The sequence below is a fragment of the Hyperolius riggenbachi genome, chromosome 1, assembly GCF_040937935.1.
Source record: "Hyperolius riggenbachi isolate aHypRig1 chromosome 1, aHypRig1.pri, whole genome shotgun sequence".
Taxonomy (NCBI): domain Eukaryota; kingdom Metazoa; phylum Chordata; class Amphibia; order Anura; family Hyperoliidae; genus Hyperolius; species Hyperolius riggenbachi.
In genome coordinates, this window is record NC_090646.1 from 665,245,524 (window position 1) to 665,270,431 (window position 24,908).

At 47.4% G+C, this 24,908-nt stretch overlaps 2 protein-coding genes across 3 annotated transcripts in view; one reads left to right on the top strand and one right to left on the bottom strand.

Moving 5' to 3' along the window:
* Positions 1 to 9,237, bottom strand: part of LOC137532290 (NACHT, LRR and PYD domains-containing protein 12-like) — a 362,324-nt gene extending 353,087 nt beyond the window's left edge. For both annotated transcript variants that reach the window (XM_068252670.1, XM_068252660.1), the window contains exon 1: positions 9,151 to 9,237. The gene's annotated coding sequence lies outside the window, so the exon portion shown is untranslated. The remainder of the gene's footprint in view (positions 1 to 9,150) is intronic.
* Positions 1 to 24,548, top strand: part of LOC137532336 (gamma-crystallin-3-like) — a 32,688-nt gene extending 8,140 nt beyond the window's left edge. The window contains exons 2-3 of the mRNA XM_068252751.1: positions 21,708 to 21,950; positions 24,219 to 24,548. Coding sequence (XP_068108852.1) covers positions 21,774 to 21,950; positions 24,219 to 24,431 — 390 coding nt within the window. The 5' untranslated portion in view covers positions 21,708 to 21,773 and the 3' untranslated portion in view covers positions 24,432 to 24,548. The remainder of the gene's footprint in view (positions 1 to 21,707; positions 21,951 to 24,218) is intronic.
* The last annotated feature ends 360 nt before the right edge of the window (positions 24,549 to 24,908 follow it).

A 24,908-nucleotide genomic window follows, 5' to 3' on the forward strand; every position in this document is an offset into this window, starting at 1 on the left:
TCCGCACGCTTTTTGTCCTCATGCAAGGCCTGGGTTGTTGTGTTTTAAAAAGCATGGCCTTCTCCTCCTGCGCCTCCTCCTGTTCCATCACGTGTGCTGCTGCTGCTGCTGCTGCTGCTGGTTAGCGTTGCCGCCCTGTCCCTGTTTATTGAACCTCTTATCTGTATTACATTTATGACTGCATGCATGGCGGTACAAAGCATGCTATCCGCACGCTTTTTGTCCTCATGCAAGGCCTGGGTTGTTGTGTCTCACAAAGCGTGGCCTTCTCCTCCTGCGCCTCCTCCTGTTCCATCACATGTGCTGCTGCTGGTGCTGGGTTAGCGTTACCGGTCCCTTTTCCTGGAACCTCTTCTCTGTATTACACTTATGACTGCATGTCGACAAAAAGCATGTTACATGTGCAAAGAAACATCACATTCTCCACATTTAAAAGACAGTTTTTCCTTTGAAACTTTACAATCAATTTTCTCAAAAACTATAAGCTCTTTTTCAAATATTTTTTTCCCCTTGTACCCACTCCCAAGGTGCACATACCCTGCTAATTTGGGGTATGTAGCATGTAAGGAAGCTTTACAAAGCACGAAAGTTCGGGTCCCCATTGACTTCCATTATGTTCGGAGTTCGGCGCGAACACCCGAACATCGCGGCGATGTTCGGCGAACGTTCGCGAACCGAACATCTAGGTGTTCGCCCAACACTAGATACAGCATTCAAAAAGTAGATTATAAATTCAATAGGAACAATAGTGAGGTAAAGAATATTAGCAGCATGAGATGAGGTAGTATAGTGAGAAATAGCAGCAATAGAGTAGATAGAGAGCACAAGGCTCACAGTGAGAAAAAACTCAGTGATAGAAAAAAAGTAGCAACAGAGCAGGCGAGTAACACGAGGCTCACCAGTTAGGAGTAGTCAAAAGACCCAGGATGGCTGAAACACGCGCTGCCCACGCTGTCCGGCTAGCTCCGCCGTGGGCTGCAAAGGGACATTCGCGGTTTGAGCATGTGTCACTCAGCCTGAGCTCAGCTCAGGAATACTGCCGGGGGGGTGAATGAATAGAGCCCATTGGACTGTTGATGAAAAGAGCACAGAGGTTACCTCACCCTGCACATCTGTCTGTCTCAGTTCCAAGAGATGTGATATGCAGTTATCAGTTTTATCATTCAAAAGAAGTCCTTCTTCCACTTGTGAGAAGCCAAAGATGTCTGCCGGATCCTTACACGGACATGAAGCTCTATTCAGACCAAAGCAGGGAAATAGGGTGCAAGAGCCCTTTTGGGAAAAACTGGCACCGCCATAGGCACCTATTATAAAAAAAAAAACGTGAGTAGTGGCAAAGAAAGGAAATTTGGGCGCACGGTGGAGGCTGCTATCGGGCGCAAACATTTACCTTCTTTGCCGCAAATCACAGCTTTTATAATGGCCACAATATGTGGCAATCAAGGAAAATTTCAGCACCTGTAGGCGCCTGATCAGCGGTAGTGATTTGAAATCTTGGCTCTGGGGCTTGTGGAAATGCAAATAGCAGCACTGTAATGTCCCTATTCGCATTTCCGCAAGCCCTCACATCCGGGATTATTTATATTTGCTCTCCTATTGTTATGCAGGATTTCCTGCATTTGTGACTGGCAGCATAATAATACCATGAGAGTGAATGAGCATTCATTTGGAACGCAACTTCTAGCCATGGGACACAGCCAATCACTGTTACGCGTAACCTGTGCATGCGTACAATTGTCCGTATGACGCGACGTCACTCAGATGGAGCAAACGCATTGACCACAGAGCATGTGAGCGCACCCAGAAGTACTTTTAAGGGAAGCGCCTGTTCAGTGGTGTTGAGCCCTGTTCAGCGCCGCTGAGAACAAAAACTGTCCGTGAGGATGCATATTTAATGCGAAATTATTTGACATCTGCTGGAAATTTTGCTGGACATCTGCTGGAAAATTCATCATTAAAAACAGAGGTGTGCATTTTACTGGTGCCCACGTGTTTCCTTGTTGGTGTTTGGAACTGTTGGCTTGTCTATCTTTCATGTGGAGGCACAGAGGAGTTGCAAGAGCTGTGTTTTTGAGCTGTCCAAGTATGTCCAAGAGGACCAAATGAGTGCATGAATTACTGTATCTCTGGTCAATTTTCTAACCACCAGGTGGGGCAAAGCACGACCGGGGGGGGGGGGAGGTCCTAAGGGTTAGGCAACACCGGAAGGGTCTTAAAGGGAACCAGAGATGAATAATAACACACAAAATATATATATATATATATATCGATAGCTTTTGACAAGGAAATCATTTTACCTCTATTTTCGCCGCTCTGGTGTGCCTTATTTCTTTTATTTTTACATTTTCCACCCGGGAGATATCCAAGATGGCCGCCGGCTCATACCCTTCTTGTTCCGGGTCATGAGCAGCTCAAATCGTTACTTTGTACGCTTGCAGCGCTTCTGCGCTGCTCAGCATACAAGCCTAGCTTGGGGGACGCATGCGCAGTGTAGAGAGCCCAAATGCGCACGCCCGCCACGCTGAGGAGTGCCGGTGACGTCATCCTCCTGCAGCACAGAAGCCCGCCCTGGATTTCCCCCGACCAGGACTTGGAACGAGCGGCTGAAGTATGGAGGATATAATTACCTCAGGTAATGAATGGAAACAATTGAATCTCCTAACCAGTCTAGACCACCTACTGTGTATGCAAAGCAGGAAGGCATAGCCAGGAGGAGGAGGGCTTGAAATGATGGCAGACGGACTCAGCTAATCTGATTCCAGGTCAAACTTAGACTGGCTCAGTCGGGCTTTCTTTTCACAGCTGATAGCAGAGTAATTAGGCAGAGGAGAAAGAAACTAAAGGTGGCCATACACTGGCTCGATTGCTGGCCGTTTCGACAGCAGATTCGATCCTGGGATCGAATCTGCTGCCAATCGCTTGCGCCAAACGCACCCGCCGATCCGATTTCCTCCCGAAATCGGATCGGTCCGTCGATCGCGCCGTGCGGGAAATTACCCTCGATCGCCCGGCGGTAGGAGCGCGTCGCTTGCGGCGTACGATTCGGCCCGATCCGACGCATGGATACATTACCTGAGGCTGGCTCCGGGGTCCTCTTCTCCTCGCTGCACCGCACCGCTCCATCCCAGTACTTCCTGTGTCACTCCGGTGACCAGGAAGTTGAAATAGAGGGCGCTCTATTTGAACTTCCTGGTCACTGCAGTGACCCAGGAAGCGCCGGGATGGAGCGGTGCGGTGCGGTGCAGCGAGGAGAAGAGGACCCCGGAGCCAGCCTCAGGTAATGTATACGGGGGGGGGGGGGGGCACAGGCGGCAGGAGCAGCTCAGCAGATGGTGAATCGGTTTCAGGCTGAAACCGATTCACAATCTGTTTGCAGTTAGGCAGCCATACGATCCCTATCTGATCAGATTCGATCAGATAGGGATCTGTCAGCTGGTCGATCTAATGGCACATCGACCAGTGTATGGCAGCCTTAAAAGCATGGTAGGTGTTTACTGTCATGTTCTCATTGATTTTTATGATAAAATACATAAGGGTGCTTCATCTCTGGTTCTCTTTAAGGCTAGGCACCACCGGGGGGGAAGTCTTAGGGTTAGGCACAACAAGGGGGAGTCTTAGGGTTAGGCACAACAAGGAGGGGGGGTTAGGGTTAGGCACCAGCAGGGGAGTCTTATGCTGCATACACACTTGAGATAACAGTCTTTGGAAAATGAAAGATCACAGACCAATTTTACCCCATTCTATGTAGTATGAGAGCCATACTCTACACAGTCTATTCTATGGAGCTGCACTCCCCATCAGATAAAATCTTTGCAAGATGCTGCACACACAGATGCCCGTACACACTCAAAAGATCATTATCTGCAAAAGATCTGTTCCTGCAAAAGATCCATTCCATGCAAAATGCATTATCGTCTATGAGATCTGCAGATCATCATACACACTTGGTTTAACAGACTTCATCTGCATATCTGGCAATCATCTGCAGATCTGAAAATCCACCCTGTTGAATCTGATCTGCAGATGATCTGCAGATGATTGTCTGTTAAACCAAGTGTGTATGATGATCTGCAGATCTCATAGACTATAATGCATTTTGCATGGAATGGATCTTTTGCAGGAACAGATCTTTTGCAGATAATGATCTTTTGAGTGTGTACGGGCATCTGTGTGTGCAGCATCCTGCAAAGATTTTATTTGTTGGGGAGTGCAGCTCCATAGAATAGACTGTGTAGGTATGGCTCTCATACTACATGGAAGGGGGTAAAATTGGTCTGTGATCTTTCATTTTCCAAAGACTTTTATCTCAAGTGTGTATGCAGCATTAGGGTTAGGCATTGGTAGAGGGAGCATTCTGTGGGAGAGTAGGGTTAGGTTTAGTCATAGTAAAATATTGGTAAATATTGCCGATATTTTTCTATGGAAATTCAGTAGCATATCACTAATTTTAGTGGGATTTTACTAGCGGCAAACCCTGCGCCCTTTTTTCCAAGCACCGTTTTTTCATGTATTCTATTCAGACCTCTCCCACACCACCCTAACGAGGTAGCCAACCATTGCTGCATTGGGTAAAAGAAAGAGGAGGAACAGTCATAGTAAGTGCCCTGGCTCTTTCTCATTTGGAACTTACAGTGGAGGACCACTTTAAAAATGTCCAGAAGCCTTCTTAATCATCAATAGAAAGGGTCCCTGCACTCATCAAGCTACATCCTCAACACCACAATCACACCAACTGAAGTTATGAGCACCATCTCCAAGCTGAAATCTAATAAGGCTTTACTAATCTGGGGCTTTCTCCAGTCCCTTGCAGCAGTCTGTCCCAAGCTGACCACTCCGCTCTCCACCGCCACCCCGGTCTCCGCACACGGTATTCAGGCTGACCCCGAGGTCGTCCTTACTGCAGCTGCGAGAAGAGCCGCTGTCAATCATGGCCACGTTGCACACGGCGTGAAGTACTGCGCCTGCCTGCGGCGTGAACTACTGCGCCTGCCCGTGGCAGGAACTACTGCGCTTGCGCAGTGCGCCGTGGGCAACGTGGCCATGATTGACAGCGCCGCTTCGAGCAGCCGCAGTAAGGACGACCTTGGGGTCAGCCTGAATACCGTGCGCGGAGACCGGGGTGGCGGCGTATAGCGGAGTGGTCAGCGTGGGACAGACGGCTGCAAGAGGCTGGAGAAAGCCCCAGGTGAGTAAAGCTCATTTGTTAATTTTACTTGGTACTGTACATACATGTCTATCTAACCACGTCACTTCGGTTGTCCTATAAGGCCAGTACCCAAAGCATTTTTCCTGATGGTTTTTCTGAAGACAGGCAATTTTTCCTGATGGTCCTGACAGGCAGTACTTTGAGCGTCGGGCGACCTTTTCCGCGACCTCGCAACGTAAGTAAAGGCAGGCGATCACGCAAAGACGTTTAGTGTTGCATGGTGATAAAGACCATCAAGGCTGATCAGATCTTTAAAGGGACACTTAAGGGTAGGAAAAAAATGAGTTTTACGCACCTGGGGCTTCCACCAGCCCCCTGCAGCTGTCCGGTGCCCTTGCAGTCTCGCTCAGATCCTCCTGGCCGCGCCGGCAGCTACTTCCGTTTTCGACGACAGGCCTGGGAATGCGAGTGATTCTTTGCGTTCTTGGACGCAATAGCAGTATAGAGGGCTCTATTGCAGCCAGAAGCACAAAGAATCACTCGCGTTCCCAGGCCTGTCGCCGAAAACGGAAGTAGCTGCCGGCGGATCCGAGCGAGACCCCATGGACACCGGATAGCTGCAGGGGGCTGGTGGAAGCCCCGGGCGAGTAAAACCCATGTCTTTTTTCCTACCCTTAAGTGTCCCTTTAAGTTCCCTGCCGACTCCGTGCAAGTTACTGCAATTGCTTGACTTCCCATTTGCGTTCATTGGCCTCGATTCATAAACAGCAGTGCGATAACAAAAATCTTGTCGGGAAAATACCGCACTCGGTATTTTCCCGGTCTGTGTGCTAATTCATAAAGATTTCCCCAGCTGGCCTTGGAGGTCGGTAAATTACCGCAGCCCATTGAGCGGTAGAGTAGAGCAGTGTCCCGATTCCCTCTTTGCCCTGCAGAAATGAATCACACAGACGGCTCTCTCAGATGAGTCACACAGTCTTTCCCTGCCTGCAGAAATTACTCACACAGAGGGCTCTTTCCACTGATGACTCAGACAGATGAGTAATATACATAGAAAATAACCGGCACTCCAAGCAGTAGTGATGCTTATATTTGTTTATATTGTAAAAAAGAATTTGCATACAAAAAGATGGCTTTTACATACAAAGAAATGGCTAATAAGACAATACACAGTGGGCTCTGTGTGACAAAGAATGGCCCAAACAATGGAATCATACATGCATGACAATCAGGCTGCTAGCAGCAGTGAAAGAGCTCTAATGATTGTCCAGATCAGCAAAATAAATTACCCTGACAGCGCTGTTTCGTCTAATCTTTCTCAAAGGGTAAGAGATCGTCCCCAGGTGGTGCTAGCAGCCTATTTGTTTGATCTGCCTTGGGCGGAAGCATTGTATCCTATTACTAGCAGCTGTTTATCTCTGTGCATTTCATTGATTGTCATGTATATCTCCTGCTGTGTTAGCTGACTGTGTTAGCTGATTGTCATGCATGTATGATTCCATTGTTTGGGCCATTCTTTGTCACACAGAGCCCACTGTGTATTGTCTTATTAGCCATTTCTTTGTATGTAAAAGCCATCTTTTTGTATGCAAATTCTTTTTTACAATATAAACAAATATAAGCATCACTACTGCTTGGAGTGCCGGTTATTTTCTATGTATATTACTTAGTGTAAGACCTCTAGTTAGGTCTGGTTTACTAACTGAGCACCCATTTGTTGCATTTTACCTACTACTTATTAGGTGTGCATACCGATTTTGATTGAATGGTTCAGACAGATGAGTCACACAGTCTTTCCCTGGCTGCTGAAATGATTCACACAGAGGGCTCTTTGGCTCTCTCCACAGATGAATCAAACAGACTTTCGGATCTCTGCACTTTGCATTAATCAGAGCTGTCAGAGCTGTCGGTAACTTGTTAAGACCTCACCAGAGGTGTCGGTAACTACCGCCAGGCTTACCGCATGTTGAAGGCTTTATGAATTGACATTTGCTGACAATTTACTGACATGTGTTGTCAGTAACTGCAGCCAAGTCGGTAATTTAGCTCCCTGGTCGGTAATGTCAGCTTTTCATGCGGTAACAGCCTTTATGAATTGACATTTTGCTAAGTGGTCGGTAAAGTCTGCTGTTTTCAGCATTACCGCATGAGGTAATGCTTTATGAATTGAGGCCCAATGTGTGATATTGCACATACCAGCCGGAAGATGGATTGTGGAATACTCGTCATGAGGAGGTGAGTATTGCAGTCAGTCGGGTGGTGAGTATTCAGATTTAGGTTCTGTGCACAAAGCCAAATTTAATCTGCAGATGACCGGCCAATTTCCCCACTGCCATGTAGTATTAGGTGGAACAGATGTAGAATATGAGCAGATTGTGTAGGTGTGCTCTCATACTACATGGAGGCAGTAAAATTGACCAGTCATCTGCAGATAAAAATTGGATGTGTGTACTGAGCCTCATTCTACTATTTTATCTCCCCAGGATATATTCCTTCTGATTATACTAGATTTCAAAAGTCGGCAGCTCCAAAAGTCAGCCACGGCGGGGAAACAGAGAATCGTTTGGCAGCTTTGCATGCACAGGGTAGCTGCAGGTGGCTGGCGGAAGACCCAGGAAAGTGAAAAATGTTTTTTCCTTTTACATCTTCAGTTCCACTTTAAAGGGGTTCTCTTGTATTTTTAAAAAAAGCTGAAACTGACACTTACCTGGGGCTTCTATCGGCGCCCTGCAGCTGGAATGTCCCGTGCTGTCCTCCTCCGATCACCCGTTCCCCGTCGCTGGTAACCTGCTAATTATTAGTCTAACTAGACGAATAGAACTTCGGCTGCGCGGCCGTGCGCGTGCTCGCTCCCCTGCACGTCATTGGGAGCTTACTGCACAGGCGCAGTACAAGAAAACTTTGTACTGCGCCTGTGCAGTAAGGTCCCGATGACGTGCGCGGGAGCGAGCACACAAGCATGCACGTGCACGGCCGCAGTTCTATTCGTCTAGTTCAGGGGTCTCAAACTCAATTTACCTGGGGGGCCGCAGGAGGCAAATTCAGGATGAGGCGGGCCGCATAAGGGATTTCACAATCAACAACTCCTGCCCCGCGGGATTTGATTTCAAAATCAAATTCCCACTGAAGCGAACTATTTTGCCTATTTTACCTTATAGTTCGCTTCAGTGCTCCCATTACAAGTAATCCGCCATGTCCCCGCCGCAAAACGAGGGCTGCAGAGCCCCCAAATCGCCCGGGGGTCAATCCACCGGCATTTCCTGGAAGGGGCAGAGCTTTCAGCTTCAGCTCTGCCCCTCCTGACATCAATCGCCGCACGGGTCGCCGCCTCTGTCTGCTCCTCTCACTCTTCCTTCACAGAGAGGGGCGGGGAGAGGCGGCGATCCGTGCAGCGATTGACGTCAGGAGGGCCAGAGCTGAAGCTGAAAGCTCTGCCCCTTCCAGGAAATGGCGGCGGATTGCCCCCTGGGCGATTTGGGGGCTCTGCAGCCCTCGTTTAGCGGCGGGGATGCAGCGGATTACTTGGGAGCACTGAAGCGAACTATAAGGAAGATTTTGCCGGCGAGGGCCACAAAATATTGTATCGAGGGCCGCAAATGGCCCGCGGGCCGCGAGTTTCAGACCCCTGGTCTAGTTAGACTAATAATTAGCAGGTTACCAGCGACGGGTAACAGGTGATCGGAGGAGGACAGCACGGGACATTCCAGCTGCAGGGGGCCGATAGAAGCCCCAGGGAAGTGTCAGTTTCAGCTTTTTTAAAAATACAAGAGAACCCCTTTAAACCAGCACCTATTCAGTAGGAGACCTTGGGCAACACTCCCTAACCCTGCTCCTGCCTATAAAGCGTGCCCTGGTGGCTGCAGCATTGAGTACCCCAGAAGAAGAAGAAAAAGCAATATAAACGTCCTGTGCTTTGTCTGTATCACTGCCTATAACAGGTACACTGACCACACCCATACACAGAAGTGATGATATCAGCAGGGGGCGGGGCGACACGAGCTCACCTGCACAGGAGAATCACCTCAGAGACACGAGCAGGGCACACCTGTCACAGCGCGGCGGGAGATCACTTCAGCAGCATTCTCACACACTTCCTCAGCTGGACAAACACGCCCACTCTCACCGCCTCACCCAATCACAGCACAGAAAGGGAAACATGGCCCAATCACAGCGCACATTAATCTGCATCGCCCAATCACAGCGCAGTATCAGGCATGCAGCAGCCAATCACAGCGCAGTATGAGGGATACATCGCCCAATCACGGCGCAGTATAAGGCAAGCAGCAGCCAAGGGCAGCAGAGGATGATACGAGGAGCACAGATGATCAGGAGGGGAGTGCTAGGGTGACGTCACGTCATTGCGTCTCATACACACGGAGGAACTACTCGTCCAATAAGCAGAGCATGCAGTGATTACACTGTGAATGTGATCATGGCCGGGTGTGAGTAAAAGCACCACGAACAGCTCCACACATCACCTGCACTGCTCCAATGATGCTGCTGGAGGCTGTGACTGCAACACATGGGGGAGGGCTGCAGTGCATGAGAGGGGCTGCCGTACAAGGGAAAGCAAGCGGGCTGCAGTACATGGAGAAAGGCTTTCCCTACATGGGAGAGAGGGCTGCCATAAATGTGAGAGAGGGTTGCCATAAAAGGGATGCATAGAAGAAAGGGCTGCTGTATATGGGAGAGAGGGTTACTGTACATAGGAGAGGGGCGGCAGTACATGGAAGTAATATATCGGTGAGCGGGCTGCCGTACATGGAACATACCTCCCAACTTTTTGAGATGAGAAAAAGGGACACTTAAGCCACGCCCCTGGTCACACCCCCACCACGTCCCTAGTCACGCATACCATAAAGATTTCATAAGAAAAATATGTTGTTTTATCATTCAAACCACACTGATCCTTTCTATCCTGGTTCATATTCCTTCATATTAACATTTTAAAATTAGTAATATATCAATTTAAAGGATGTGAATAAAGTTTACAGTCAATCAAACACATTTTTAGTATAGAAATAGATATATTTATATAGAAAGAGGGACAAATGAGGAGGAAAAAGGGACAGAGGGACATGGCTTCCAAAAGGGGACTGTCCCTCCGAAAAAGGGACAGTTGGGAGCTATGCATGGAAGTTATATATGGGTGAGCGGGCTGCCGTACATGGAAGTTATATATGGGAGAGGGGGCTGCTGTACATGGAAGTTATATATGGGAGAGAGGGCGGCCATACATGGAAGTTATATATGGGAGGAGGGGGCTGCCATACATGGAAGTTATATATGGGAGAGGGGGCTGCCGTACATGGAAGTTATATATGGGAGAGGGGGCTGCCGTACATGGAAGTTATATATGGGAGAGGGGGCTGCTGTACATGGAAGTTATATATGGGAGAGGGGGCTGCTGTACATGGAAGTTATATATGGGAGAGGGGGCTGCCGTACATGGAAGTTATATATGGGAGAGCGGGCTGCCATACATGGAAGTTATATATGGGAGAGGGGGCTGCTGTACATGGAAGTTATATATGGGAGAGGGGGCTGGCGTACATGGGAGTTATATATGGGAGAGAGGCTGCCATACATGGAAGTTATATATGGAAGAGGGGGCTGCCGTACATGGAAGTTATATATGGGAGAGGGGGCTGCTGTACATGAAAGTTATATATGGGAGAGAGGCTGCCGTACATGTTAGTTATATATGGGTGAGGGGGCTGCCGTACATGGAAGTTATATATGGGAGAGGGGCTGCCGTACATGTTAGTTATATATGGGTGAGGGGGCTGCCGTACATGGAAGTTATATATGGGAGAGAGGGCTGCCGTACATGGAAGTTACATATGGGAGAGGGGGCTGCCGTACATGGAAGTTATATATGGGAGAGGGGGCTGCCGTACATGGAGGTTATATATGGGAGAGGGGCTGCAGTATATGGAAGTTATATATGGGAGAGGGGGCTGCCGTACATGGAGGTTATATATGGGAGAGGGGCTGCCGTACATGGAAATTATTATATATGGGAGAGGTGCCTGCCGTACATGGAGGTTATATATGGGAGAGGGGCTGCTGTACATGGAAGTTATATATGGGAGAGGGGCTGCCGTACATGGAAGTTATATATGGGAGATGGGGCTGCAGTACATGGAAGTTATATATGGGAGAGGGGCTGCCGTACATGAAAGTTATATATGGGAGAGGGGCTGCCGTACATGGAAGTTATATATGGGAGAGGGGGCTGCTGTACATGGAAGCTATATATTGGAGAGGGGCTGCAGTACATGGAAGCTATATATGGGAGAGATGGGGCTGCCTTACATTGAAGTTATATATGGGAGAGGGGGCTGCCGTACATGGAAGTTATATATGGGAGAGGGGCTGCCGTACATGGAAGTTATATATGGGAGAGATGGGGCTGCCGTACATGGAAGTTATATATGGGAGAGATGGGGCTGCCTTACATTAAAGTTATATATGGGAGAGGGGGCTGCCGTACATGGAAGTTATATATGGGAGAGGGGCTGCTGTACATGGAAGCTATATATTGGAGAGGGGCTGCAGTACATGGAAGCTATATATTGGAGAGATGGGTCTGCCGTACATGGAAGTTATATATGGGAGAGATGGGGCTGCCTTACATTGAAGTTATATATGGGAGAGGGGGCTGCCGTACATGGAAGTTATATATGGGAGAGGGGCTGCCGTACATGGAAGTTATATATGGGAGAGATGGGGCTGCCGTACATGGAAGTTATATATGGGAGAGATGGGGCTGCCTTACATTGAAGTTATATATGGGAGAGGGGGCTGCCGTACATGGAAGTTATATATGGGAGAGGGGCTGCCGTACATGGAAGTTATATATGGGAGAGATGGGGCTGCCGTACATGGAAGTTATATATGGGAGAGGGGGCTGCAGAACAGGGAAGTTATATATGGGAGAGGGGGCTGCCGTACATGGAAGTTATATATGGGAGAGGGGGCTGCCGTACATGGAAGTTATATATGGGAGAGGGGGCTGCCGTACATGGAAGTTATGTATGGGAGAGGGGGCTGCAGAACAGGGAAGTTATATATGGGAGAGGGGGCTGCTGTACATGGAAGTTATATATGGGAGAGGGGCTGCCGTACATGGGAGTTATATATGGGAGAGGGGCTGCCGTACATGGGAGTTATATATGGGAGAGGGGGCTGCTGTACATGGAAGTTATATATGGGAAAGGGGGCTGCTGTACATGGAAGTTATATATGGGAGAGGGTCTGGCGTACATGGAAGTTATATATGGGAGAAGGGTCTGGCGTACATGGAAGTTATATATGGGATAGGGGTCTGCCGTACATGGGAGTTATATATGGGAGAGGGGGCTGCTGTACATGGAATTTATATATGGGAGAGGGGGCTGCAGTACATGGAAGTTATATAGGGGAGAGGGGGCTGCTGTACATGTAAGTTATATATGGGAGAGAGGCTGCCGTACATGGAAGTTATTTATGGGAGTGGGGGCTGCTGTACATGGAAGTTATGTATGGGAGAGGGTGCTGTACATAAAAGTTATATATGGGAGAGGGGGCTGCAGTACATGGAAGTTAAATATGGGAGAGGGGGCTGCCGTACATGGAAGTTATATATGGGAGAGGGGGCTGCTGTACATGGAAGTTATATATGGGAGAGGGGGCTGCAGTACATGGAAGTTATAAATGGGAGAGGGGCTGCCGTACATGGAAGTTATATATAGGAGAGGGGGCTGCCGTACATGGAAGTTATATATGGGAGAGGGGGCTGGCGTACATGGAAGTTATATTTGGGAGAGGGGGCTGCTGTACATGGAAGTTATATATGGGACGGGGCTACTGTACATGGAAGTTATAAATGGGAGAGGGGGCTGCAGTACATGGAAGTTATAAATGGGAGAGGGGGCTGCAGTACATGGAAGTTATATATGGGAGAGGGGGCTGGCGTACATGGAAGTTATATTTGGGAGAGGGGCTGCTGTACATGGAAGTTATATATGGGAGAGAGGGCTGCCGTACATGGAAGTTATATATGGGAGAGGGGCTGGCGTACATGGAAGTTATATTTGGGAGAGGGGACTGCAGTACATGGAAGTTATATATGGGAGAGGGGCTGGCGTACATGGAAGTTATATTTGGGAGAGGGGGCTGCTGTACATGGAAGTTATATATGGGACGGGGCTACTGTACATGGAAGTTATATATGGGAGAGGGGGCTGCAGTACATGAAAGTTATATATGGGAGAGGGGGCTGCAGTACATAGAAGTTATATATGGGAGAGGGGGCTGGCGTACATGGAAGTTATATTTGGGAGAGGGGGCTGCAGTACATGGAAGTAATATGTAGAAGAGGAGGCTGCCATACATGTCGAGATGCTCATTCAAAGGAAGGGAAATCGGAAAACGGAACTCCACAGAAATCTGAAATCCAATAGAAAACCGCAATTCAGTAATTTCAGCCCAATCCCGGAACTTGGAAGCATTAGACCAGTCAGAGAATGCTGAATTTTTCCATAAAAATTCTGATTAATGCGGTAATTGTAGACCGATTTCAAAATTACATTTTTGCATTGTTTTTGTTATAATTTTTTTGCATTCTCTGATGCAAAGAAATGATTTGCGCTTCCTGGCGATTTCTTGTGCGCTGTTTTTTTTTTTTAGTGAACCGATTTTGTAAGCGATTTGCCGAGCGATTGTGTTTTTGCACTTCCTGACGTCATATTTCCATGGGAAATATCAGAAGTAAAAACTTTAATTTGTTGTTTGTAGAGAGGGCCCGAACTGTTCGCCGGCGAGCTGTATTCTGTGAACATCGGCTATTAGCAAACACAGCGAACATTTGGTGTGTTCCATTCGCCCCCTATACATTATAATTGAGCTAAACTTTGACCCCTTACCTTACAGTCAAGAGATACATGCCAGCCAATCAGCTAGCACCCCCTCCTGGACCCCCCACCCAAAAAAAGCAGTTGTGGTGGCCATATTGGATGAGTTCTGTGCTGCTGCTGACTGTTAGTGAGAGCAGGGTCAGACTTGCTGCAGATAGGTAGGGAAAGCATTAGCTAGGCCTGTGTTCTTGTTCCTCACTTGCTGTAAAAGCACCCCAAATAGCCCTTTTGAGGGTTAGCATATCGGTCTCCTGTGTTTTTTTGTGTGTGACACCCCACAGCCCACTGACACCCAGAGCTGTGTGCACACTACTGCTGTTGCCTCATTAAATTGCAGGCACAGTACCACTCCAGTGCATTATTATGTCACTGTATTCTGATAGGACTATTGCATTTCTCTGTGTGTGACACTCCACAGCCCACTGGCACCCAGAGCTGTGCACAATGTGATTTCTGCCCTTTAGGGGTTAAAACCCGACTTTGCGTCAACTCCATAATTTTTGGTGGGACTTTTGGCATAAATACCCCTCTGGCATGCCCCTGTCCAGGTGTTAGACCCCTTAAAACAACTTTTTCATCACTTTTGTGGCCAGAAACAGTCTTTGTAGGTTTTAACATTTTCCTGCCCATTGAAGTCTATGGCGGTTCGCTAGATTCGCCTGTTCACGTACATTTGCAGAAGTTTGTGTTCGCCATTCAAAAAAGGAAAATTCTATGTTTGTGACACCTGTAGTTGTGTGTAGATTTTAGCTGTATTGGAATGATTCATTTACAAAGGTGTGTGCTTGTGCTTCAGTATTACACGACCAGTGCTGTTCTTTGCATGTGAGACTACAGAGTTATATGACAAGCCTTGGGTGTCAGGTTTCACACACTATTACATTTCCTCTGGTCTCCTGCAGACATCTCAGTCAGAGAGACACAAGCAGCTGCAATTAAGCTGGTGAGAGCTTTCTCACACACAGGGTTGACAGATGTAGGCACAGGGATTCCCCCCTCCCCTCATGATTCACTGGTACCTCACACTGCTCAGCCTGTCCTAATAGTAAATTGTGAAAGGAATTTGATAACGGTCAACAAAGAGATAAGCATTCAAATGTATACACCACTAGTTAGGAGCACTTCAAAAACTATTCTCATCTCAATTTAAAAAAACATGTTTATCGATTGTGTTCCTTTAAATTTGCTACAACTCATTTGAAGCAACTCAACTTCCACTCGTTCTCGTACTCCTTCAGTATAGATAAGCACAACATTTGACTTTACTCATTTTTAACTCTGTGCCGTCCTGTTCACCCCCTGGTCACCCTTCCCAGCTCACCAGACACCCTCCACCACCCAGGTTTGATGTATCTTTACTATTTGTCAAACTGTTGCATTCGTGGCTGTATGCTGTTTACTGAATAAAAGGTCTTAAAGAGACAGGTGCACAGTCATCTCTTTATGTGCTTTATCTCATTTTAACTTACCCCCCCCCCCCCTTTCTTTTCATCATAAGCACCGTTGTCTCACACAGTCGTGCTTTTTACATTTCGTTTTTTAATTATTTTTTTTGCATGCATACATCAGCACACATATATTTCTTGGGAGGATCCAATATCTGTCGGCAAATATCTTCAGACATGCTTCCACACTTTTAGTTAAACAAAATACTTAAAGGGACATTGTAGGGGGTCGGGGGAAAATTAGTTGAACTTACCTGGGGCTTCTAATGGTCCCCCGCAGACATCCTGTGCCCGTGAAGCCACTCACCGATGCTCCGGCCCCGCCTCCGGTTCACTTCTGGAATTTCAGACTTTAAAGTCTGAAAACCACTGCGCCTGCATTGCCGTGTCCTCGCTCCTGCTGATGTCACCAGGAGTGTACTGCGCAGACACAGACCATACTGGGCCTGTGCAGTACGCTCCTGGTGACAGCGGGAGCTAGGACACGGCAACGCAGGCGCAGTGGTTTTCAGACTTTAAAGTCTAAAATTCCAGAAGTGACCCAGAGGCGGGGCCGGAGCATTGGGGAGTGGCTGCACAGGCAAAGGATGTCTGCGGGGGACCATTAGAAGCCCCGGGTAAGTTCAACTCATTTTCCCCGGACCCCCCTACAGTATCCCTTTAACCAGACTTATAAATGTATGATCAAGCAAGACTTACTGTAACAGACTCACTAAGCTCAATACCCTCCAAACAACCCTTGGGTGTATACACACTACACAAGGAGAACGTACAGTCCAAATGCTGTATAAAATGACAGATAATACATATCAGTTAATTACCTCAAAACTTCAACAACAAGGAGTGGGAATAGTTGGGACTCTGTCAGGCTACACTCCTGTCTATTTCTTCTTTGCACACCTATAGTCACACTTTTCATTCTCATCTACTATGAGGTCCACTTGTTTTTATGGAGCCTCATTACTGTTTTCCTTTGGATCTCTTTCAGGTGCACTTTTGGTCACATTTTTTTGTAGATTGCCATTTTCTTTTTTCTCCTCTAGGTCCTTTTCCCTTCACCTTTTTCTTCTTTGTCTCTCCTTGGATTCTCTGGTCACTTTGCATTTACCACAGTGCGTTCATTGTGCCTCTTTTTATATTTCTAGATACCTGCACACACTTTGCTTCTCTTAGCAAGCTGGGATTACTCCTGAAGAAGTGAACATTACTGTGAGATTTGATCACGAAACGCATCGAGAATTGTGTCAGGCTCGGCTATTTTTATAGTACATGTGATGTTTTATCTATATACGTGTACAAGTATCCAATGTGAGCCAATTTATTGCTACAAGCTGGTCACACAATTGGGGATACTTACCCCGTGGGTTTGTTTCCTATATACATGTGAGACAAATGATATCTATATATGCTGATTATTTTACAAAGTTGTAAGAGGCAATGCGTGCCAATATCTGCATTGTATTTACAATTTTAATATATTTGTATTAATAAAGTGTATAAGGTTTTAACCTGATATGTAGATGGCCTGAATCATTACTTATTTCCCTCTGCAAATATATTAAAAACTACCTTACCCCTGAAAAATCCCTAGCCACAGTAAGGCCCGGTTCACATTAGCGTTCGCTATCCGGATTTTCCGGATCTGATCTGGACCGCATACTGTACAAACGGAACGTACGTTTCGCATAGCAATGTAAAGTCTATGCGGACGTTCACACGCGTCCGTTCCGTACGTACTGGAGCCGGATCGGATCCGGACTCCGGACTCTTTTCCAACATGCGCTATTTTTTGGGTCCGGATCTCCGGCCCACGCACCCGGACTGGAGCCGGACCTGAGCCTGACAGCACCATCAGGAACACAGAAACCAATGGGGAACGGAAGGCACAGAACACACTGCCTACAAAAACCTGAAGTTCTACCCCACTTCCTATGCGTATCCAAGCTGCCATTTCGGATGGGGACACATGGGCCAAGCATGTCTGGAGTGGAGCAGCAGTGACAGACGTGCTGGAGCTGTTTGGCAGTATGTCGGAGGTGGAGGTGAGGCCTACAGCGGAGGAACCTGATTCTACAGGTGCACCTTCTGCTGACCCCAACATTTTTTTCTTAAAATTTCGCTATTTTTTGCCCACGGATCCGGATGGCAGCCTAATGCATGCCTGATGCAAACGGACCAGACCCGGATCGGAACCGTACGGTTCTGATCAGGATCAGGTCAGGATCCGATCAGGATCCGGTCCGTTTACTTGCCAAAACGCAAGTGTGAATGGGGCCTAAGATTAGCTTCTTGTGGGATGTGGGGAAGGTTATTCAGAAATAAGATTAATTCAAGAGATGAAAGAGGAAAGTAAAAAACAAACTTTATATTTGACCACCCAAACAAGGTAGGTGGACTCTAAGGGCCCTATTCACCAAGGGCAGTTCAGTAAAATCATTTTGTTCGGTAAAATACCTCATTCAGTATTTTACACTTTTTTTTCCCATATTCACTAAATTTTTTTCCACATGAGGCAGAAGTTCTGTAATTTACCATACAAACATGCCTCAATTCACTAAGCCCTGCTTGGTAAGTGTCACCAGCATGGAGCAGGTCAGTGGGCGGGCAGGGAGCTGTGTGTGTGACTCAGAGGTTTTCTGTCCTATGCATCCTGTTATCCCTTTAGATGTGCTGCAGCCACCAGGGGGGGCTCTTTTGCATGATAGAATACAGATTTACACATCTAAAGGGATGCAGGAAAGCCCTCAGAATTGTCACCTTCCTCTGCTTTGATACACTGAAACTCCCACCCGATACCCCTTCACATCCAATCACAATAAGAAGCAGGCTGTGTGGCTCTACCTATAGGGATTAGTACAGAGCCACCATTCTTCGGGAGCTCGAGTGCTTGGAAGAAAGACTGCCAAAGTGTCCCGCGGCAGGAGATTCAAATGGAGAAGCCTGCTAGGGAACGAGGTCACCGGGAGGAGAACAGGAAGGCTCTATAGGACCCAGAGCCTTCCCACTCCTTAGGTGAGTATCTGTTTTTTATGTTTATTTAAAGGGATACTGAGCAGGTTTTAAAATCACAGATCGCATCACAATCGCATTGCATCCCAAACGCCATTGGAAACGGCCCTCTGTCTCTGACACAGGAGACCTGGGTTCAAATCTCAGCTCTTCCTGTTCAGTAAGCCATCACCTATTCAGTAGGAGACCTTGGACAAGACTCCCTAACACTGCTACTGCCTATAGAGCGCACGCTAGTGGCTGCAGTTCTGGCGCTTTTAGTGCGCAATATGCACAATATGAATGTTATCTGTCTTGTCTTAATACTATGCTTCTAATTCAGGCTTATTTAACCACCCTGGCGTTCTGATTAAATCGCCAGGGTGGCTGCGGGAGGGTTTTTTTTAAATAAAAAAAAAACTATTTCATGCAGCCAACTGAAAGTTGGCTGCATGAAAGCCCACTAGAGGGCGCTCCGGAGGCGATCTTCCGATCGCCTCCGGCGCCCAGAATAAACAAGGAAGGCCGCAATGAGCGGCCTTCCTTGTTTTGCTTATATCGTCGCCATAGCGACGAGCGGAGTGACGTCATCGACGTCAGCCGACGTCGTGACGTCAGCCGCCTCCGATCCAGCCCTTAGCGCTGGCCGGAACTTTTTGTTCCGGCTGCGCAGGGCTCAGGCGGCTAGGGGGGCCCTCTTTCGCCGCTGCTCGCGGCGAATCGCCGCAGAGCGGCGGCGATCAGGCAGCACACGCGGCTGGCAAAGTGCCGGCTGCGTGTGCTGCTTTTTATTTCATCAAAATCGGCCCAGCAGGGCCTGAGCGGCAGCCGCTGGCGGTGTTGGACGAGCTGAGCTCGTCCAGACCGCTCAGCTGGTTAACTGTCTCCTGAATTTATTGATTTCTTTAACTATCTTTTTTACATTAAATGCTTTGTTGTGGCAAAGGTAGTAGAAAGGCAACAATATAACATAATATAAATTGGCTTAATGAAGATAAAACAGAGAGGAAAAAGAGGACAATTGTAGGAGGCAGAATCGAATCCCAAAACAGCGAGAAACTACAAGTAGCATATAGGAGCAGGTAAGCAAGAAAAAAATCGACGAAGGTATAAATACTCAATACTGCTCAAAAGATCAGGTTCACTTAGTAAACAAGGTTGTACTATAGCATAAAGTATATCTCAGTATAACATAATTTTGCATTTTGGGAGAGCTTGATAAAGCTAGTGAAATCAAACTATTCACACAGCAATTTCAATGGTGTATTTCAAATAAAAATGAAAAAGGGGGTAAGTATAGTGGGTGTTTTAATAAAGCTGGCAGTGTCCCTCAAACCCAATCTTAATCAGAGAATCCCTAATGGAGGTGAAGGTTTAAGTGGCCTAATGTGGGTCCAGCAATTGTTTATAGTGTTCAGAATATTGAAAATCGAATCAGACAGAACAAATTGTAACATAGGACTCAATCTTGTCTTGAGAGACTATAATAATTTCTTCCATCTCAGCTATCTTTTGGACTTTAAAGCTAAGTACACACGGGGGACAATTGTAGCTGTCGCTAGCACACGGGAGCGTGTGCGCGACAGCTCGGCGCCAAGTCCCTCTGCATCCACACGGCAGCAGAGGGATTAGCGATGCGGCGGAAGCTCTCGCCGAGGTTCCTCCCCCCCGCCTGAAACTCCGTGTGCTGTGTGTGGGTTGCTGTCGCTAGCCCGCATACACATGCGGGACTAGCGACAGTTCCAGCGAAGTTGCGGCGACAGCTGTAGCCGGCGATTGAACATGTCAACCACCTGGCGACAGCTCCGACAGGCGACGGTTCGGGGCGCACGCGTCATACACACGGGTGACCTGTCGCCGCAACACGCGCATGCCACGTGGTTGCGCCGACGGCCGTACCCTGTGTGTATGAGCCTTAAGAAGCCACATTGAGATGGTAGGGGGATGTGTGGATCTCCTTAGAGCTAGAACTAATGATCTTGCTGTGTTAATTAAATGGAAGGGGATAGATTTTTTTATGCGATTTTGCAAAAAAAGGTACCACCTGTCAGGGCCGGGCCGAGGCAGAGAGGCTCCAGCCTCAGGGCGCAGTGTCGGAGGGGAGCACAACTTGCTCAGCTATCATTTCCCTATTGTGTTTGAAGCAGAGAGAAATAAGAAAAGGGGATACATGGCAGTGACTGCAAGCCAGATAACTAGAGATTAAGGTGTTGGGGGCCCTGGGGCACCTCTTAGTCTAATAGCAATCCGTGTGTGACGGCTGGGGAGGGGGGAATGGAGGGGCGCACTTTGGTGTCTCAGCCTTGGGTTCTGGAGGACCTTGTCCCGGCTCTGCCACCTGTAGAAGATGAACTTCAGGAGTGAAAGGAACTGGGCTTGTGGAGATTTGGAGAGCCCAAAAGTGCACCTGTCTCCAGTATTCCTGCATCATAGAACAGCTCCAAAATGTATGGAGGAGGTCCCCTCCTAAATCTCCACCCCTCCAACAACTATCATCTTGCTGGAGCCTCGCATTAAAGAGTCAAGATGGAGTCTTGGACCACAAGGTTAGGATTTTGTAACTGAATTATTTTTTGTATTTATTTTTACCAAAAAGATTTTATTTGCAAAATCAAAACATAGCCAATAAAACATTGTATACACATCTAAAGCAGAATCAAATAATACCAGCTTGACAATGAGTGAACAGTCATTAATGTCCCTTTGAAAATGGAGAAGTTCAGCAGGGTGAGAAAACGTATGCATAAGGAAAGGCCAAAAAAAAAATGTATACTTTGTTTTTTTCTTTTCTCTTTCATCTCTTGCACATGCATGGCCTAGCAGCGTGCGCACGCTTTGGCGCACTCCTGTGGCTGGGAGTGTTCTGCATCTGCGCAGTACTACTGTGAAGGTAGGTTCGTGAGCAGGCAGAATGCGCTGACTGGCAGAAGACAACGGAGCTTCTACTGATGGATCCAGGGGGCGGAGGATGCCAGCAAGGGAGTAATCGGCATGGAGGGGACAGGAGGAAGTCCCAGGTACATATAAAACTTTTATGTCCGGTTGTCTCAGGTACACTTTAAGAGATAAATCCTGTCAATTATTTGCCATGGTGCACACCTGGGCCACATTTAAGCCTAGCTATGGTGCCTAGATGTGTCTAGAGCCCTTAAAAAACACAGCCATGCCCCTGTATCAGTAATAACATTCATGATTTATAAATTAAATTTCCCCATCTTCACTCCACAGATCATCTTCTACGAGGACAGGAACTTCCAGGGACGCTCCTATGAGTGTAACGGTGAATGCCCTGACATGTCCTCCTACTTCAGCCGATGCAACTCCATCCGGGTGGAAAGTGGTAACTGGATCCTCTATGAGCACCCCAACTACAGAGGACACCAGTACTTCCTCCACAGAGGAGAATATCCAGACTTCCAGCAATGGATGGGCTACAATGACTCCATCAGGTCTTGTCGGATGAGCCCCCAGGTAAAAAAACACAAATGAGGCTTATCAAGCCATTCAAACACAAAAATAGCTTCAAAGCAAATGTAAAGTAAAAGTTTATAATCACTTATGAAATTTGTGAAAAGTCTTTCATTTCAACTCAAGTAATTTATTTATTTATTTATTGTATTTATAAAGCGCCAACATATTACGCAGCCTGAGCATTAATTTAGTTTACAGACAATATTTAGGAGTGACATACAGCAATATGACAATACAGGAATACAAGAAAACCAGATCACACACCATAGTATGAGTACCAGGTAATGCTTAGTCAGTCACTGGATGGAGCATGGAGATTAGGCAAGTTAGGTTCACTCAGATGCATAGCATGGGTTCACAGTAATGGAGGTGCAAGATCAGGTAGGACACAAAAGGAGGAGGACCCTGCCCAAAGGCTTACAATCTAGAGGGAGAGGTAAGGACACAAATGGTAGGGGACCAGAGTTCAGCTGTAGGTTTAGAGCACTTGTGAGGGGTAGTAGGCCAGAGTGAAAAGGTGAGTTTTGAGGGCTTTCTTGAAGATGTTGAAGGAGGGGGCTGCCCTAATGGGTGGAGGTAGGGAGTTCCATAGTGTTGGAGCAGCTCTTGAGAGGTCCTGGAGGCGTGCACGGGACAGGGTGATGCGGGGGGGGGGGGGGGGGTTAGGCGAAGTTCATTGGAAGAGCGGAGTGAGCGGCTAGGTGTGTACCTCTAAGTAAGATCGGAAATGTAGCTTGGACAGGTTTTGTGGACAGATTTGTAGGTCAGACACAATATCTTGAATATGATTCTGGACTGGATAGGAAGCCAGTGGAGGGATTCTAGGAGGGGATCTGCCGTGGTGGAGCGATGGGAGCAGTGGATAATTCTGGCTGCCGCATTCATGATGGACTGCAGTGGGGCTGTTCGGGTCATAGGGAGACCAGACAGCAGGGCATTGCAGTAGTCAAGGCGGGAAATTATGAGGGCATGGATAAGGAGTTTGGTGGTGGCAGAGGTCAGGAAAGGGCGAATCTTACAGATGTTACGAAGGTGGAAGTTGCAGGACTTTGTGAGGTTTTGGATGTGGGAAGTGAAGGAGAGTGCGGAGTCCAGGGTGACACCCAGACAGCGGGCTTGAGAGGTAGGGCGAATGGTAGTGTGGTTAACAGTGACATGCACATCTGGGAGGTTTGTGGAATAAATAAATTCCGTTTTGTCTAGATTTAGTTTCAGGAACCTAGCGGACATCCAGGAGGAGATGGCTGATAGGCAGGAGGAGACCTTGTCCATGGTAGTGGTGGATATGTCAGGGGTGTGGAGGTAGATCTGGGTGTCATCTGCATACAGATGATAGTTAAAACCCATGGAGGAGATAACCTTGCCAATGGAGGATGTGTATAGGGTGAACAGTAGGGGGCCAAGGACCGAACCTTGGGGGACTCCCACCGAGAGGTGGTTGGGGGTGGAAGAGGACTCATTGAAGGTGGTCGTGAAGGAGCGGTTGGAGAGGTAGGATGAAAGCCAGGACAGGGCGAGATCGTGAATGCCCAAGGACTGGAGGGACTGGAGGAGTAGGGGATGATCTACTGTGTCAAAAGCTGCTGACAGGTCAAGGAGGAGGAGAATGGAGTATTTACCTTCAGCTTTAGCTAAGGCAAGGTCGTTGACCACTTTGGTGAGAGCAGTTTTGGTTGAGTGGGCAGGCCGGAATCCAGATTGGAGTGGGTCTAGCAGTGAGTTGTAATTGAGGAGCTTCCATATTATAAGAAACAAGCTCTGTGACGTAATACCTGAACAAGCCTAGGATAACAGTAGTGCTTCATAGCAGATGGACAGGAATGTTTATCTCTGGTTTTCTCCCCCAGGCCTTCTCTTCCTCCCACAAGAGATCCCTTCCCTCCACCTAGAAAACAATCTCATTATCCTTCAAACCTTCCTTGAAATTGTCCTACAGTGATGTTTTGGCTATGGAAGGCAGTGTGTTCTGGGGAAGGGGGGGGGGGGGGGGGGTGTGACCAGACACAGGACGTGAGGCTGGTGCTGATAGAAGCCATGGTGTCTACAAGGAAGTAGGAGTCATGTGGTGTTTAGTTGAAAGGGGGCAATGATCTGCTGTCAGTGAAGGAAGAAGGGAATCCATCCATGGAGAGGTTTTAAATCTGCCAACTGTACTTATTCAGCTCCTTGTTCATTATAAGAATATTTAAACATTGGGATTACTGTTATGTCTTAGCCACTTTACTAATTTATGTTATCAAAGTTGTATGTTACCTTTTGTTTTACCAGCACCAAGGCTCCTTCAGAATCAGGATCTACGAGAGGGAGGACTTCAGAGGACAGATGATGGAGTTAACTGAAGATTGTCCTCAGGTCTTCGAGAGGTTCCGTTTCCATGACATCCACTCCGCCCACGTCCAAGATGGCTACTGGATGTTCTATGATGAACCCAACTATAGAGGGCGCCAGTATTACCTGAGACCTGGAGAGTACAGGAGATAAAACGACTGGGGAGCCTCAAGTCCCAGAGTTGGCTCCTTTAGACGCCTCCATCATGCCTATTAAATGTAATAGAAACCTAACAACTCAATTGTTTTGCAATAAAATTGTTGAAACATATCTTGTTGCTTGTGGTTTCTTGTTTGTGTATATAAAATACTGGGTCATATGAAAACTGTCCTCAACAATCACACATCATAGAAGCCAAGCCAATTAGAGACTGGTATACAATCCTAGCTTAGAAGTGAACACACATGTCGCTTTTACGCTATGTTGAAAAAAAAAAACACTATCCAAAATTTAAAAAAAGCAATTTTAATTGTATTTATTCCTGCAAGACCCAGAATGATCTGAATAAGGGAAAACCTTCAAACTTGCAATTACTGCATTAGTGATGTAACCGGAAGTGAAACCAGAAATGCTTTCGCTGCAATCATAGACACCCCCCCCCCCCCCCCCCCAAGTGCCTTTACTACAAGG